General features: G+C 34.9%; 1 protein-coding gene across 7 annotated transcripts in view; it reads right to left on the reverse strand.

Annotated features, from left to right (window-relative positions):
* Positions 1–17,514, reverse strand: part of Adamts20 (ADAM metallopeptidase with thrombospondin type 1 motif 20) — a 178,639-nt gene that overhangs the window by 151,223 nt on the left and 9,902 nt on the right. For all 7 annotated transcript variants that reach the window (XR_012450819.1, XR_012450818.1, XR_002211579.2 and 4 more), the window contains exon 3: positions 5,199–5,361. Coding sequence is in view for 3 of the 7 variants with exons in the window: in XM_020153099.2 (XP_020008688.2) it covers positions 5,199–5,361 (163 nt within the window). In the remaining 4 variants the exon portion in view is untranslated. The remainder of the gene's footprint in view (positions 1–5,198; positions 5,362–17,514) is intronic.

Raw genomic sequence — 17,514 nt, forward strand, 5'->3', positions numbered from 1 at the left:
GATAACTGTTCTCAGTTTACATGTTTTTTCTTTGTTTTGTTTGCTTCTTTGTTTTTGGTTCTTGAGACAGAGTCTCATTATACAGCCCAGGTGAGTATGGAACTTGAGACTGCCTTTCTCAGTCCTCAGAGCACCGAGATTACAAGCATGTACCACCACACTCAGCTTTAATTTACTTCTTAATGAGCACTTTACTTGTCTAATACTTAAATCCTTCATTGATAAGACAGTTTTTTCAAATTTCAGTCTTCCTCACTAAAAAATGGAAAGACCTCCCATGTTCATTGATCAGCAGAATTAATACTATGAAAACAAATATATTACCAAAAGCAGTTGACAGATTCAATGCAATCCCTATCAAAATTCCAATGTCTTTCTTCACAGGAATAGAAAAATCAATACTAAAATTCATAGGAAAGCAAAAGACCGTGAAAAGCCAAATCGTTCCTGAACAAAAACAGCAATTCTAGAGGTACCAAATATACTTGACTTCAAACTACTCTACAGAACCATAGTAACAAAAACTGCAAGGTGCTGGCACAAAAACAGACAAGACCAATAAAACAGAAGACACAGAAATAAATGCACACAACTACAGTCATCTGATTTTCAACACAGATGCCAAAAAATACATTGGAGAAACAATGGTGCTTAGAAAATTGAATATTCATGTGTAATGACTGAAACTTGATCCCTATCTCTCACTTTGTACAAAATCAATCCAAAATGGATCAAAGACCATCCCATAAGACCTGAAACTTTGAAGCTACTATAGGAAAGCAGTGGAGAAAATGTATGACTATATAGACATAAGTAAGGCCTCTATGAATAGGATTCCAATAGCTCAGGAAATAAAAGCAAGGATTGACAAATGGGATTGCATGAAATTAAAAGGCTTCTGCACACCAAAGGAAATAATTACCACAATGAAGAGACATCCTACAGAATGGGAGAAATTTTTTGGCAGTTATTCATGAAATAAGAGAATGCCATCCAGAATATATAAAGAGCTCAAAAAACTAAAGACCAAAAAAAACAAATAATCCAATCAATAAATGAGCAGTACAAATGGCCAATAAATGCATGAAGAAATGTTCAACATCCTCAGCTATAAAAGAGATGGAAATCAAAACACTGAGATTCTTTCTCACCCCTGAGTGGCCTTCATCAAGAAAACAAACAAGGCCAGACATCAGTGGCTCATGCCTATAATCCTAGCTACCTGGGAAGTTGAAATAGGGGGTATCATAGCTCCAGGCCAGCCCAGGGAAAAAAGTTTAAGAACCCCATCTCAACAAAAAAAAATCTGTGTGCCATTATGTATGCCTGTTATCCCAGTGGTGGTGGTGCCTGTGGCTCACACCCATAATCCTACCTGCTTGGGAAGCTGAAGTTGTGAGAATCATAGTCCAAGGCCAGCCCAGGCAAATAGTTTGAGACACTCCATCTTCAAAATAACCAGAGCAAAATGGGCTGGAGGCATGGCTCAAATGGTTGAGCGGCTGCTTTGCAAGCATAAACCCTTTTTTGTGACGGGTTTTTTCCAAGATGTGGTTTTGTGAACTATTTGCCCAGGCTGACTTTGAACCACAATCTTCCTGATCTTGGCCTCCTAAGTAGCAAGAATTACAGATGTGAGCCACAAGCACCCAGCACATGAGATTGTTTTAAAATGCAGATTCCACATTCCTTCTTGTCGGTAGCCCTGTTTTAACCAACTTTTATATATTTTATAATATTAAGATGTCAAAGACTACATGAATAAATAAATTTAGAAGAAACTCAAGGAGACCACAGAGATTTAAAGCTGACAACACCGTCTTAAACCCTACTTAAAGACATTTCACTTTCACTCAAATCCAATCCTGTTTAACTGCTCTACAAATAGTATGTTCCCAAAATCAGTACTTAGAAACTGCTTTTGCTAAAAGCACTGCCTCTTCACTTGGGCCTTCAAATGCTCTGCTTCTATTTTGTATCTGTCTCCTTTGCTCTGAGCCATTGCTTTTTGTGATCCCTTTGGATTCTGGAATGACTGCACTTATGATAAACATCTTGTGACAAGAGATGAAACTATACCCTACCCCAGGCACAAATGACTTTTTTTTTATTGTGACAGGCTCCACCTGACCAATCCTGAGATGATGGTTAACCATACCACTCCTTTGACCATCACACGTTTGACCAAGACTATTTAGTTAGGAATACCTCTCACTCTAATTTCTTCCTGTATTGAAAATGAAAGCTCATGTCTACAGCCCAAAAATGGGCTGAAATACCTACTTTGCCTCCTCTCACTGTATGCTATGCTGTATAGTAAGTCTCCTTTCTCTGCTCTACAGCACGACTCATCTCTTTAATTAGTGTATTGGGGTCACTGGCTAGACCTGACATGTTAAAACCCCAGAGTTAGGCCTCTGGCCTAGAACTCTGGTTGCATTCCTACCCCATGACACAGAGATGAGAAGGGTAGAGGGGGTGATGGAAGAAACAAAGCAAGGCTAACGAGGTTTCCTGATCAACCCTTGGAGGATAACCAATAACAGAACTACACTTAGAAGAATTCAGACTTTTTTCATTCTTGTAAATCTTTTCCATGTTTCTTTTTCCCTTGAGTTTTATTTGGTTTACTTTGTTAGGGTGGTGGTGTTTGTGGGATTTTTGTTTGATGTTTGCTCATTTTGTGGGTTTCTAACTTACTTGCTTTTTCATTTGCCCTGGATTTTACTTAGAATACATCTGATATCTGAGAGCCTGGCATCCTCAATGGCTAGGTTTGGTTACCCAATTTAATTCGCATGGCCTCAAAACACACAATGAACTCTTATCTGGGAAACAATTTAATCTAATTCATCAAAACTGACTATGACTTGTAACATGTTAGGGTCCTGAAAAATTGAAACCAGCCACAGACATAAGAAGAAGTCACTTTTCCTTTTCCATCTAATCATGTTGGATCATGTACCACATCTATCAACCCACATCTACGCAGGGTTCTGCTGCAGGTGATCTGATTAGAATATATTAGATCTTGCAAGTATTTCTGAACAATGTTGATTTGGGAAAGGAAAAGAAACTCCTTGGATAGCACTTCATGGATTACATTCACAACTCTTTACTTCCACTAACAAGATGATAAGTAGTGGCTAATATTTTGGAGCATTATTTGATTGCCTTCATTAATGATTTAACATGAACATGTAAATTACACCTAAAGTGGAGGATTTTCAAAACTGAAAAGAAAATATATTACTTTTTATATATTTAATAGATAAATACTGTAGAAAAAACCATATTATCATTAAAAGGAAACTAAATCCCACAGTTTTCCATTTTTATTTGCATTTTTGTAGTAAATCTTTAACATAAGATTTTTTAAACAAAAGAACCTAGCTTTTCCTAAACCACTTTCTTACTGATGAAGAACACTGACAATGAATGCAAAACCCTGCATATCATCATGTGAAACATTTCCTCATTCAAAACGTACACTTGATGGCTTTCTTCTTAGGAAGCTAAACAATTCATTAAACAAAGTGCTCACGAATGGCACGTTAGAGAATCACAAGCTGCCTTCTGTATCTTGCTATTGTGAAGCCAGACTCATTTATATTTGCTTTGAAGCTATCAAAATGAAACCCTTATGTTCATATTAAAAGCATAAGAAAGGCATCTATTATGTCAATAGATTTAAAACATGGCCTTAGACACAGTGAGAACCAAAATGGCACTCTTATAATAGCAGAGGTTAAGAAGTGCATTCCCAGGGAAAACCTTCAAAGAACTACATATCATTGTATCCCAAAACAGATGGCATCATGGTGTTTGGAACTATAGTTTATGGACACCTACATTCTCAAATAAATCCTTCCTAGTCCCTCTCTTTTGTCTAGATTTTGTACTTTGATGATAACTGTAGGTGCCTTTTCTCTACGATGTTATTGTATGTCATTCTACAAATACTGAGGATCCATCCACATAGATGGACACAACTCAGTGAATACTTTTATAAAAAGTACAAGTAAACTATTTTCCTAGTAACAGATTCATCTTGTCTAGAAATCCATGATTCCTTGATTATAATCTGTTATAAATCTCTAGTAGTCTGAAGTCTTTAGGAAAAAATGATGAAAATATACCTCTCATACTGGAACTATAAAACCACTTTGTCAAACAATGTGGGATTATCTGGTGTCTGTGTGTCTACCCTGAAGACTCTCTCAGACATAGAACAAGACAATTCATAGCAGCATTTTTTATAACAGCAAAAAACTGCAAATAACCCAAAAGTTCAACAGCAAAATGGATATAAGGCTTTGATATATTCAGACAATCAAATACTGTGCAGGCATGAAAATAAATTTGCTGCTGTTACATGCAACAAAATAGATGAATCTCGGAAACAAACCTGAGGAAAAAGGATAAGTCATAGAAAAACATGTACAATGTATTTCTACTTATATAAAACTAGACCAATGCAAAATTGAATAATGTTATACTGTTAAGAGGTTCAGTTTTTATTTTTCTGAGTCTGAAATTCTGAGAAAAACTAAATCATACTGATGTGACTAACATAATGAAATAAAAATGTTCTATTATTATTTGCTATAAATCACACATACTAAATACTTTTCTGGATTTAAATTTACTACAAAAAAATTGCCAACAGCCAGATAATTTCCAATGAACTCTTACATTGTTGAAAATATCATGTACTTCAACAATTAAGAAATACCACATGATCTTACCTCTGTATGTAATATAAAACAGTTGAACTTACAGAAATAAAGAGTAAGAAAGGTGGCTCCCAGGAGCCCGTGGGGAGAGTTGGAAAGATGTCAGTCAACGGATACATACATTTCAGTTAGAAAGGAGAGATTAGTTTAAAAGTCTTTTGTAAAACATAGTGACCACAGTTAATAGAAATATACTGCATCCTGGAAAACTGCTAAGAGTAGATAATAAGCATTTCCACCTCAAAAAAACAAAGGTGAGAAACACTATATTAATTAGCTCTACTAAACCATTCCAAAATGTGTACATATCTCACAGCATGTTGTACATGACAACTATATAAAATTTCTATTTGTTAATTAAAAATTAGTTAAATATTTAAGGAAATATGAATATGTCAACCTATAAAGGAGATTTAAATAGTATCACAGTTTAACTGAAAAGAGTTTTACTTCATAGTTTACCTGAAACTTCCCAAGGCCTGTGAGACTGTAGAAAAGAGTGTCCTTTTAATTCCTGCCTGTATATCAGATGTGGCTTGCTGTGGTCATCTTCATGTTCACTCCCATCTGCCTTCATGATGGGTTCTAAAAAATATTCGCCATCATGTGCTTTAAATGTTCCCATCTGAAAATAAAGAAAACAACATTCACTTTTACCAACAGTCACCAGGAGAAAAGGTACAGTGTACCACAAGTTAAAACAGCACACAGGGCTGGGACGTATAGCTCAGTGGTAGAGCTCTTGCCTAGCACGTGTAAAGCCATGGGTTCAAATCCTAGCACAGCAATAAAATAAAATAAACACACAGAAGTAGAACAGCAGAGGCTATTCATTAATATCATCAACTAAATTAGAAAAACTTCTTTTCCATGGCTCACTCTTCTGTCCCCACTCTGTGTATTGTCATGAAGACTAGACAATATTCCGACAGAACTAGGATGACAGGCATTCCAGGTATAAAGAATGACAAAGGTGAATCCTTCAAAATGGAAAAAGATCTAGAACAGCAATACAGACTGTTTGATTTGGTCTATGGAAGGCTATACAGGATGAGACAGATTTTAAAATGTAAGCTGGCATCAAATTTTAAATGTAGTGCTGGGAATACGGAATTCATTTGACAGAATTGAAGGGAATGGAAGAGTTTTCACAAAGAAAGACCTAGTTTCTAAATTCCAAACTTCAACGCCAAACTTGCCACTTGACATCTCCACTTCAATAACACTCCCAAACTTATGTCGAAAGGCAAGCTTTGATTTCTGGTTCAAACCTACTGTTTCTCAGTGTTCCCCATTCAGTAAATGTTCAGAGTTTTTCCAGATTGCTGAGGCTATAAAAACCTTTGAGAGAAATCAAGGATGGCTCTTTTCCTAATGTTCTACATTTAATCTGTCTGATGGTTCAACCTTCAAAGAATAAAAAACTGAACATCTCCTATTTAGCCACTATATCCATGATTTAATCTAACATTATCTTTTTCTTGAACTAAGCCAACAATCTCTATAATCACAGTAATTCTTTTCAAGGGAAATCTGGATCGTGTCATCCTCTGGGGAAAGAGAAGAAATCTAATGGCTTTCTGTGTGAGTAATTAATCAAAAGTCCTTATGATGGTTCTCAATGTTCTCTGCAATCTGCCACCCCTCTGCACCACCCCACCCCTCTGCACCACCCCATCCCTCTGCACCACCCCACCCTCTGCACCACCCCACCCCTCTGCACCACCCCACCCTCTGCACCACCCCACCCCTCTGCACCACCACATCCCTCTGCACCACCACATCCCTCTGCAAAGCACACAGAATACCAACAATTCTCTGTCTTCATTTTCTTCTACTTCCACCATAGCATGCCCTCGAACTTCATTCTGTATGTCTTTGTTATCACTCAAACATGACAAGCACAGTCCCACCTCAGAACCTCTGCACTCCTAAACCTTCTGCCTCGTGCACTTCTCCTGGATGGTTCCTTCTATCACTTCTTTAAAGTATCCATTCAACACTCATCATTCTGTATAAAATGACACCCAAACTCCTATCTCTCTCATCCCCTGTATCCTGTTTCACTTTTCTTTTCTTTTTTTGGGTGTTTTTATTTTGTTTTAGTTTTTGTGAAGCAGGAAATTGAAACCCAGGCAAGGCTCTGCCATTGAGCAATAGCCCCAGTGCTAATTTAGCAGTTTCTTGAAAAACTAAACACACAGCTACCTTATAATTCAGTCACTCTACTCTTTTTTCTTAATTAATTTATTCACATGTGCATACATTGCTTGGGTTATTTCTCTTCCCTGACCCTCATCCCCAACCCCTCATCGCTTTCACTTTTCTCCAAAACACTTCTTGCTACCTGATTTTAGTTTTTATTTATATTTGTTACTTGTCTGATTCCATCCACTAAAATGTATGTTCCATGAGACTGGAGATTTGCCTGTGTTCTACTCTACATGCTTGTCACATACCAGATCCTGAAGGAATACATAGTAAATGAATAATTGAGACCTGATGTGTGGAACTTAATCTACTAATACTGTATATTATGAATGGAAGCAGAAAAAGAAACCTAGCATCTGCAAGACAGAAGGTATAACTCAGCAAAAACAACCTTAATTAAGGTGATGACAAGGTATGACAACTAGTACCAAAAGGTTACACGATACCAATGCCCAAGAAATGAAGAAAAAGAGAGTAAGGAAACTTATGAATACAGAAATGATAGAAATCCAAACAGAACCCTTTCCACCAAGAAATACAAAAAGATCTCAGTTACATTAAAAAAAAATTGTGGCCTTGATGATTTCACAGAGGAATTGCACTAAACCTTGAATTAGATTAGATAATACCACTGTTTTTGAGCTATTCCAAAATATAAAAACTAAAAAATCCAAATTAGTGAGAACTTATACCAAACCTGATAAAGACAACACAAACCAAACCAAATAAAAGCAACAAACACAGAACAAGCTTATACATAAATATCTAGGTAAAAATTCAACGTTGTATTAGAAAAAAAAAAATCTACTGACACCTGAAAAGAATGATACATGAGTAGGTGCAATTTATCATAGGAATGTAAGCATAGTTTGCTACTGGGAATCTATCAATATGATTCACCACAACGAGGTATATAAATAAGAAAATCATATGGCTTTTGGTAAAATTCAATAAATATTCTTGATTTAAAACAAAAATCAGCAAAATAAAAATAGATGAATATTATGATAACCTATGTCACAGCCAAAACCACAGTATCATCCATAACAAAGACATATCCAAAGCATTCCCACTTCAGTCTGGAATCCAAAGGATGCCCTGCTCTAGACAACAGAATCAGATAAAAGAAAGAGATAGAAATATAGCCTGGTGCCTGTGGCTCACACCCATAATCCTAACTACTTTGGAGGCAGAAATTGGGTGGATCACAGCTCCAGGCAGCCCAGGCAAATAGTCAGCAAAACCCCATTTCACCCAATCGCTGGGCACAGTGGTGTGCGCCTATCATCCCAGTTATGCAGGAGGTTGAGATTGGGTGGATGGAAGTTCCAACTAGTTCAGGCAAAAAAGTTTGTGAGACCTCATCTCGATGGAAAAAAATTGCCGGGCATGGTGGTGCACAATTGTCATCCCAGCAATGGCGGGGAACTAAAATAGATGAATCACATGCAGATCTGCCTGGGCAAAAAAATAAGACATTATCTCCAAAATAAACAGAGCAAAAAGGGGCTCCAGGCATGGTTCAAGTGGTAGAGCAACTTGCCTAGACAGCATGAAGCCCTGATTTAAAACCTCAGTACCACCAAAAAGTATATTTGGAAAGGAAGAAATAAAATTGTCAGTTTCCTAGATTACAACAGATAGTGCCTTAAAATAAAATTAACAACAAAAAAAACCTACTACAAATACTAAGTAAATTCATTGAGACAAATATACCGACGTCAATAGTTTCACATATACCAAAACAATAACTATAAGATATTATGGAAGAAATAATCCCATTTACAAAAAATAGAATACCCCAAAATAAAAAATACTAATGTGTAAGAACTTTGTAAAATGTGAAAGCCTCACTAGAGGACTAAAAGAGAACATGAACACCTGGAGCATTTGCCATACTCTTGAATGTTCCAAGTTATTCCAAGTATAAACATAACAAGATCCCAATTGTGAAAAACATCAACAGATTTTTTTAATATTCAAACTGTACATGGAAAAATAAACAAATCGTCAAGCTAATTAAGAGAGAACAATGAGATGGAACTAGTATTACAAAGTATAAAGACATTTTAAACCTAAATTAAATTTTCTAATACTGACACATGAAGAGACAAAAAGACCAATAAACTGAATAGAAAGGCAAGTAGTAAATCCTGTGCCATACAGGACTTCCTGTTGTATATGGACTGCATCTTAAATCAATAGGAAAGACAGAATAGTTAATTAACTGTATTGCAACAAGTGTATAGACATCTTGAAAAAATAAATTTGAATCCATTTCACAGAATAAATAGCAAAGAATGAATGATGTAAACTTTCAAAATAAAACCATAAAAACACTAGAAGATAATTTGAAAGAATTCCTTTATAACTTTATAACTTCAACCATGACTCATGATGTATAAAAAAATACCTACAATAAACCAGAATGTCTGTTTGGCATAACACATATTATAGCAAGTTGAAATATAAATGATTATTAGAACTCTAGATTTTTGCAATTCAAATGACTAATAGGTGCTGTGTCTCTAAAAAGGAGTTATTTCTCTAAAATACTTTTCAATTGTTTATATATATATTTAAGTTCTCAAAGTCAATAAAAAAGACTAGCAATCAACAGAAAAATGAGTAAGTACTATTAATCGACATTTCACAAAAAAAAGAGGAAAATAATACATTTCATTCAGGACAAATAAAAATTAACATTAAATTGAGAAAACATTTTTATCCAAGAGACTGGCAAAACTCTGAAAACTTCACAACATATTCTAAATGTATGTCTGGAAAAAGAGCAACTTTCATACACTACTTTTGATATGTAAATTAGTATTACCACTATGCAAAGTAATTTGCGATATCTTTCACAGTTACTAATGCATTTCCCTTTGACACAGCAAGTCCCCTGCTAAGAATTTTTTCTATATGTCTATTCATGTGTGAAATAATACATTTACAAAGATATTAACTATGGCATTATTTTTAGTAGCAAAATATTGGAACCAATTCAAAAGTGCATTAATAGAGTATATTTATATAAACAATGGCACAGCCATACAATGGATCTCTTGTGGTTATAGATAAACAACAACAACAAAACTAAACACGCTATGTAGCAATATTGAAAAACCTCCAATGAATACTATTAAACCAAAACAAACTGGAAAGCTGGATGTATGCCTCACTAGCACTTATGCAATAAAGGTAGAAAAACAAAAACTAAATATTTCTATTAGTCTGCTTGCTACTAAAGAAACTGCAGAAAGTTTTATTAGAAGCAATGTAAGTAGAAATGGGAGAAAATGGATGGGTGCAGGATGAACTAGGTAGCGCTTCCTTCTCATTTTAGGAGCTTCATATGTGCTGTTCCCTCTGCCCAAAGTATTTTCCTGTTTTGCACCTCACCTCATAACCTGCCTCATCACACTCACTCTGGTGAGTGATGGGCTCCATCTCATCCTTCCAGTCTAGATTAAACATTAACTACTGGGAAAATTCTTCCTTGGCCAGGAATCTAGATAACTACCTACCCAACCAGCCTCTTGAAAATCCATCACGTATTCTTGATTTCTTCAGCATTTATCGTATGTCTAGATTAGTTAACATGCTAATAGAGAAAAATATACATAACTATTTTTAATATCTTGATAACTGTATTTCAAAATAACTGATTTATTTTGCACTTTATTTTAGGGAATTAAAACATTTTTCTGAGAAGTGTTTCATTAATGAATCATTAAAGGTTTTATATAAAAGTGGGAAGAGAAAGGTGAGTTAAAGCAATAACTTTGTAAGTTTAGACAATATCATTGTATAACTAAGGTAATCCAGTAAGAAGATGCTTTGATCATCAAGATATAAAATAATAAGGGTTTCCACTCTGTTAGTTATACAGAGTAGAGAAAAGCCATCAAATGATGGTCAGCTTATACAGATAGATTCCTCTTTCTGGTCAGGTAAGATTACTTCAACCAGCATAAGCATTTGTAATAATATATAATTATATTTACAGCTAACACCAACATGAAGATAAATCATCATTCATTCATGTATATATATATATTCATTCACATATAATATGTTTTAACCTCACAACAGTTCTTTGACATAAATTGAAATTTATTATCCACTTTACAAGTAAGACAAATGAGTAGAAAAGTTAAATAACTTGTTCAAGTCCCATACCTAGTAAAGACACAAGACCAAAATGTGAACCCAAGTATCCTGACTCCACAATTCATTACGCTAGACTGTTATCATATGCCAATTTTGATAAATTCTACAAAATAGTCAACAACTATCTCATATGCACCTATGCACCCATGGACAAGGCACAGTTTTATAGGAGCTAAAGATACAAAGGCAAACATGATGAAATCCTTGCCTTCAGAGAATTTATACTTATATCAGAAAAGGCAGACAGGAGGTAATAAGCATGATAAAGAAACTAAAATAAGGCATGGAAACAGGCAGAGAGTGACAGGTGGGGAGGATTGGGAGGCCTCAGGAGGGGACAGAAAGACTGAGCCTGGAATAATGAGAAGGTAGACATGAGAAGATTGGGGGGAACATTTCGAACAGAGACTGAAAGTCTCCAAGATGAGAAAAGCCTGACAAGTTCAAGTGATAGAAAGTAAGGCTGAAGATGGGATACAGGAAGTAGGAGATGGGGTTAGATAGGCAGAGGTCAGTTGCACACATTAGGCTTAACATTGAGAAGCAGTCATCACACCTCAGAATACACAAATGCTATTTATCTACATTTTAAAAACTACACTTTTTCACTTAGAAGAGCATGTTTCTGTGAAGAACCAATTCAGAAGTGAATTACTGAATCATAGGTAGTGCCATAAGTACAGTTTTAGTGCATGACACTTCATTTGCATTTGCCAATTATAAATATCTTGAAATTATTTAGGGTAACATCAAAACTGTCATTCTGAATTCCATTGTAAATAACAAATGCATATTTTAAACCACTGTTTAATGTAATAATCACTTAGTGCCATTTAAATAATGAGAGCAACTGTAAGCATAACATTCTCTTTATTATAATTATTAGAGTCTATGTTACAGATCCAACATCTAGAGCACTGCCTGAAACACAGCGTGTGTGTGTGTGTGTGTGTGTGTGTGTGTGTGTGTGTGTGTAATCTGTATATAATCTGTAGAAATGAACATTTTTGTAAGAAACATGGTGAAGTACCTGGGTTTTCTCATACCATTTAGTAAGTTATAGTTGTCTTGAGACTTGTCTAAGATAGTTACATGATAGTTTTCTTTCAATGCTGAAAGGTCAAATGTTTAGATGCTCTTATATAATATATTAATATGGTAGAATGAAACATTTTTAAATTATTTAAAAATTAATGAAATTCCACCAGATGTACTGACTATAAAGCATTTAAATTATGTCTTTTCAATAAAAAGCAAAGCTATACATATTAAGAACTTTTATCTATTTCTTGTATACTTTCTAGTGGCCTATCCCTAGACAATTCAGTAATACTGCTAATGTGAGAGTCCCAAATATAACCACAAATCACTTATTTTCAATACATTATGAAATTCTGGCATTCTCTGCCTTTCCAGAAAACTAATTTCACCTATACTTACAAGAAGTAACAAAGACATTGTTTTTGAAATCTGAGTATGTGGATCCAAGGAAAATCCCTCTCTGCCTCTTAGAAAAAAAAAAAAGCCAGCTGAAGAGGGGAAATGTGATAGTATCTTGGAAAAAGACACAAGGAGACATGACCCAGCCTGTCACTTAGCTAAACACACCTACAAAACCGCTGTGAAATAACATCATGCTATTCCAAAGTAATACTGAAAATATTTAGAATACAGAATCTTTTTTCACATTCTTCTTGGATCAAAATCTGACTATGAGGTACTTCTGTTTTAATGTTCTAATAAAACTGCTATGGGCCCAACCCATGATCTCCCATGACAAGAAGTGAATATAGTTCTATAGAAGAATTTATTATTAAAAAGTGCCTTTACAACAAAGTCTTTTCCTTAAAGAAACTATATATGTTTTAAAATATAAAACTCAAAATAATTGTACATAACCTGTTTTTGAAAGTGGTTTCCCTTTGTAGTCAACATTGAAGGATTTAGAAGCTTTTTAATTTCATCAGTCTTTCTATAATCCATCTCATTGTAAGGGACTTTCTGCTCAAACAATAAAAATATTAGCGTTTTAACAAACAACTCCTAAGGAAGCTTGGAGTATTTTTTGAAACTGGGAAAGGAACCTGGTAAGGAATCTGAGGACTTAGCACAACAGGTGGTTCATGGAATTATATTTAGATCAGGCCATATTTTTAGCAACCTGTCTATCTGCAGATGAGCACTGCCATGAAATTCATGAGAAATGCCAATTGGATTCCAGACACTTTCTCTCAATGACTATTGAAAGCTGCAAAACTAGTTTTCACTTGGGCAGGAGTTTCCCAGTTGCCTACAACAATGATAGTCTGTTTATCAAGCACTTTTGAAAGAATGTAAATGATGGTATGACTGGTTCCAATTTATTCTTATGGAATAAGAATACATAAAATTATTTATATGTTTAGAGGATTTTTACATAACTGTTTTCCCAATATGTTCTTATTTCAGTATTGTGGAATTCACCCACATAGTTTTTTCAAAATACATGACAAACACATGCATTACTGCTACAACTAATAATGTACTCTCAGATTTCATTAAAGTACAAAAACAACAAGTACAAGACACAAAGGCATTAGATGCTCTTCTCAAATTAATTTATAGTTATCACATTACTCACTGGTGAAATGCATCTGAAAATAAGGTATTATTGAATTGTTGCCTAAAATATTTAGTTTTTCAATCTTTAAAGCCTAGGTATGAGTCCCGGGATTGTAATTAATGGACACTTGAGAAAATCACTCCATGTCTCTGGCTCTCAGTTCCATTATCTGTAAAACAAAACTGAAATAATTTTATCTACCCAATTTCCAAGAAAGATATTATGTATTAAAATGGTGTTCACAATAGGACCTCAGTAACAGTCTTGAAAATGAACATATTTCAAACAGGATGAAAAATTCTCCACTAAAAACAGATGTTACAATCACACTTCCACTACAGGTGAAGTATAAATGTTATAAAACAACAGACCACAAAGATGAACTCTGAGATATATTTTTATTTGAGGCGTCTCTGTTCAATGAAAAAAAGGTTTCTTTACTTGAAAATTCCTCATTATAACACTACTGATCATGCCTAGGAGATAGTGTATTACCCACAAACACACACTGAATAAATAAATGAACTAATTATATAAAGAAAACATAAGAATTGGTTCCAGGAGTATAAAGCATAATGTTCACGGTGAATTTTTTTTTTAAGATGAGATGAGTCTTTCTTAACTCATCTGACAGCATTCTTTACCTTGCTGTGGGACAATACCAGATCTCCAGTATAAGAGTGAGAGGAGATGAGGAAAAGAAAATGAATGACTGACATCTCACCTAAAGAGACTGGTCTTTCAGCGAGTCCTGACCCATCAGCATGGAGGAAAAAACCAAAACCAAAAGACTCTGACCTCATCTACCCAAAGTTTATGTAGCAAAGGACTCAAGTTCAAATAGCAAACCTCAATAACAATAAGTTCTGAACTATTTCTTTCTTTTAGGCAGTAAGGTGTACTTGAAGTTATGAACTAATGTAAAATAGAAAGAAATATCAGAGAAATAGCCTGTTCTTGTGGGGTCTAAGTAGCAGTCCTCAGACCAGCCTCTCCTGACCTCTCATAATATAGTAAACTTGTTGAAACCACCATAAGAAGGGGACTAAGGTAGAAAGGAGAAAAATAGAGATGAACCAATTCAGGTTATAATAAATATATACATGGAAATAACACAAGGGAACTCCCTGTATAGCTATCTTAAACAAACAAAAATGTAATTTTTTTTTCTTTTACAAAATTGGAGAACAGGAGGGTGGAACAGGTCCTGCCTGGCAAGGACTGGTACCAGTAGGAGAGGGGAGGAGGTGGGAAAAGGGTAGAGGAGGGTGAATATGGTACAAACACTGTGCACATATATATGTAAGTGGAAAAATGATAACTGCTGAAACTACTCCAAGAATGGGGGGAGAAGGAATAAAGGAGAATGGTGAAGGGATGAATTCAAGTATGATATATTTGATGTGTTGTAAGAACTTTTGCAAATTCCACAATGTACCCCCACCCAACACAAAAAAAATAAGTAATAACTTTAAAGATTTAAATCTTAAATTCATTAGAAAAATGAGAAATTAAAAGGACAAGTTTTTAAAACTATTTTATAGGTATTTAATGGAAATTTGTTCATGATATATTATCAAAATAATATAAAGCAGACACAAAATACATGTAATATCTAGAGTTAAATATGCCAGGCTGTTTGTCATATTTGTAGCATATATTTTCCTAATTTATCTTTTAATGTATTTGTAAATATTTTGACATATGGTACTCCTAAAGTATTAAGCAAATCCATCCATTTTTTCATTTTTACATCCCCCTTTGCTTTTTCCCTACCTAAAGATTATAATATATTGTCATTCTTTTCTACTTATGTAATAGTTTTATTTATTTTATCAATAAAGTAAGAATTCAGCATGTTTTTTCTAAATAATAGATTATTCGCATTCATTAATTTAACATAAATGCCCTTTAAGATTTGGCAATGGGCACAATTAAAGCAATTATCAAAACTTGATCTGCCATCAGAAGTCAGCTAAATTTTTGAGGAATTACACTGTCAAAGAAATCATGAGCCTGGACTAAAACATCCCCCAGTATTCCTGGAAAACTACCCCACTCCCCAGTCAGCACCTTCCCCGAAACCCATTTTAGATGTGGACATGAAAGAGGGAAAATAAGACCCTTCCAGAAGGTACAATCAAAGGCTTTAGCAACTAATGAATGGGCTTCTCAGAAAACTGAATCGTGTGTCTGCTTTCCCCAGTCCTATTCAATATAGCTTTGGAATTCCCACCCACAGCAATAAGTAAGAGAAAGAAATAAAAGGGATCCAGCTAGGGAAGAAAGAAGTCAAATTACCGCTATTTGCAGATGATATGATCCTATACCTAAAGAACCCTAAAAACTCCACCAAGAAACTCTTAGAAATCATAAACTCTTTTGGCAAAGTAGCAGGATACAAAATTAATATACAGAAATCAGTAGCCTTCCTATATACAAACAATAAACAGATCAAGAAAGAAAGTAGGGAAATAATCCCATTTACAATAGCCTCAAAAAAATAAAATACCTAATAATAAATTTAATGGAGGAAACTAAAGATCTTTTCAATGAAAACTACAAATCATGAAGAGAGAAATCGAAGAAGAGATCAGAAGATGGAAAGACCTCCCATGCTCGTGGATTAGCAGAATTAATATTGTGAAAATGGCTATACTACCAAAAGCCACCTTCAATGCAATGCCCATCAAAATCCCAAAAACATTCTACACAGAGATTAAAAAAAAAATCAATCCTAAAATTCATATAGAAATACAAAAGATCTTGAATTGCCAAGGCAATTCTGAGCAAAACGTCATAGCAATAAAAACAGCATGGTACTAGCACAACAAACAGATATGAAGAACAACCGATTAGAAGACCCAGACATAAACTCATGCACATACAGCCAAGTGATTTTTGACAAAGGAGGCCAAAACACACAATGGAGAAAAGACAGCCTCTTCAACAAATGTTGCTGTGAAAACTGAATATCCACATGTAGAAGACTGAAACTAGGTCCCTGTCTCACCCTGTACCAATATCAACTGAAAATGGATCAAAGACCTTAATGTAAAGCCTGAAACTTTGAAACAACTACAGGAAGTAGTAGGAAATACACTGAAACATATAGGCATAAGCAACAATTTCCTAAATTGAACTCCAACAGCTCAGTATCTAAGAGAAAGAATGAACAAATGGGACTGCATCAAACTAAAGAGCTTCTGCACAGCAAATGAAACAGTTACTAGACTTAAGAGACTGTCCACAGAATGGGAGAAAAATCTTTGCCAGCTATTCATCCAATAAAGGACTAATATGCAGAATTGCCAGCGAACTCAAAAAACTCAACCCCCAAAGAATAAATATCCCAATGAAATGTGCACACGAATTGAATAGGAAATTTTCAAATGAAGATGTGGCTATAAAAGAAATGGGAAACAAAACTACACTAAGTTAAAATCTTACCCAATTAGAATGGCCATACTCAAGGGCAAAAAAATAACAAATGCTGGTGAGGAACAGAGCCAGCAGTGGGTTCCCACTGGAAATGCAAATTAGTATAACCATTATGGAAAGCAGTATGGAGATTCCTTTAAAAGCTAAAAATAGAATTGACATATGATCCAGTGATACTACTCCTGGGCATCTACCCAAAAGAATGTAAGTCAGGATACAATAGAGACACTTGCATACCGATGTTTATTGCAGTACTGTTCACAAAATCTAAGCTATGGAAACAACCCAGCTGCCCTACAATTGATGAATGGATCAAGAAAATGTGGTATACAAGGATTTTTACTCAGCCAT

Source organism: Castor canadensis, chromosome 8 (assembly GCF_047511655.1).
Source record: "Castor canadensis chromosome 8, mCasCan1.hap1v2, whole genome shotgun sequence".
NCBI lineage: Eukaryota > Metazoa > Chordata > Mammalia > Rodentia > Castoridae > Castor > Castor canadensis.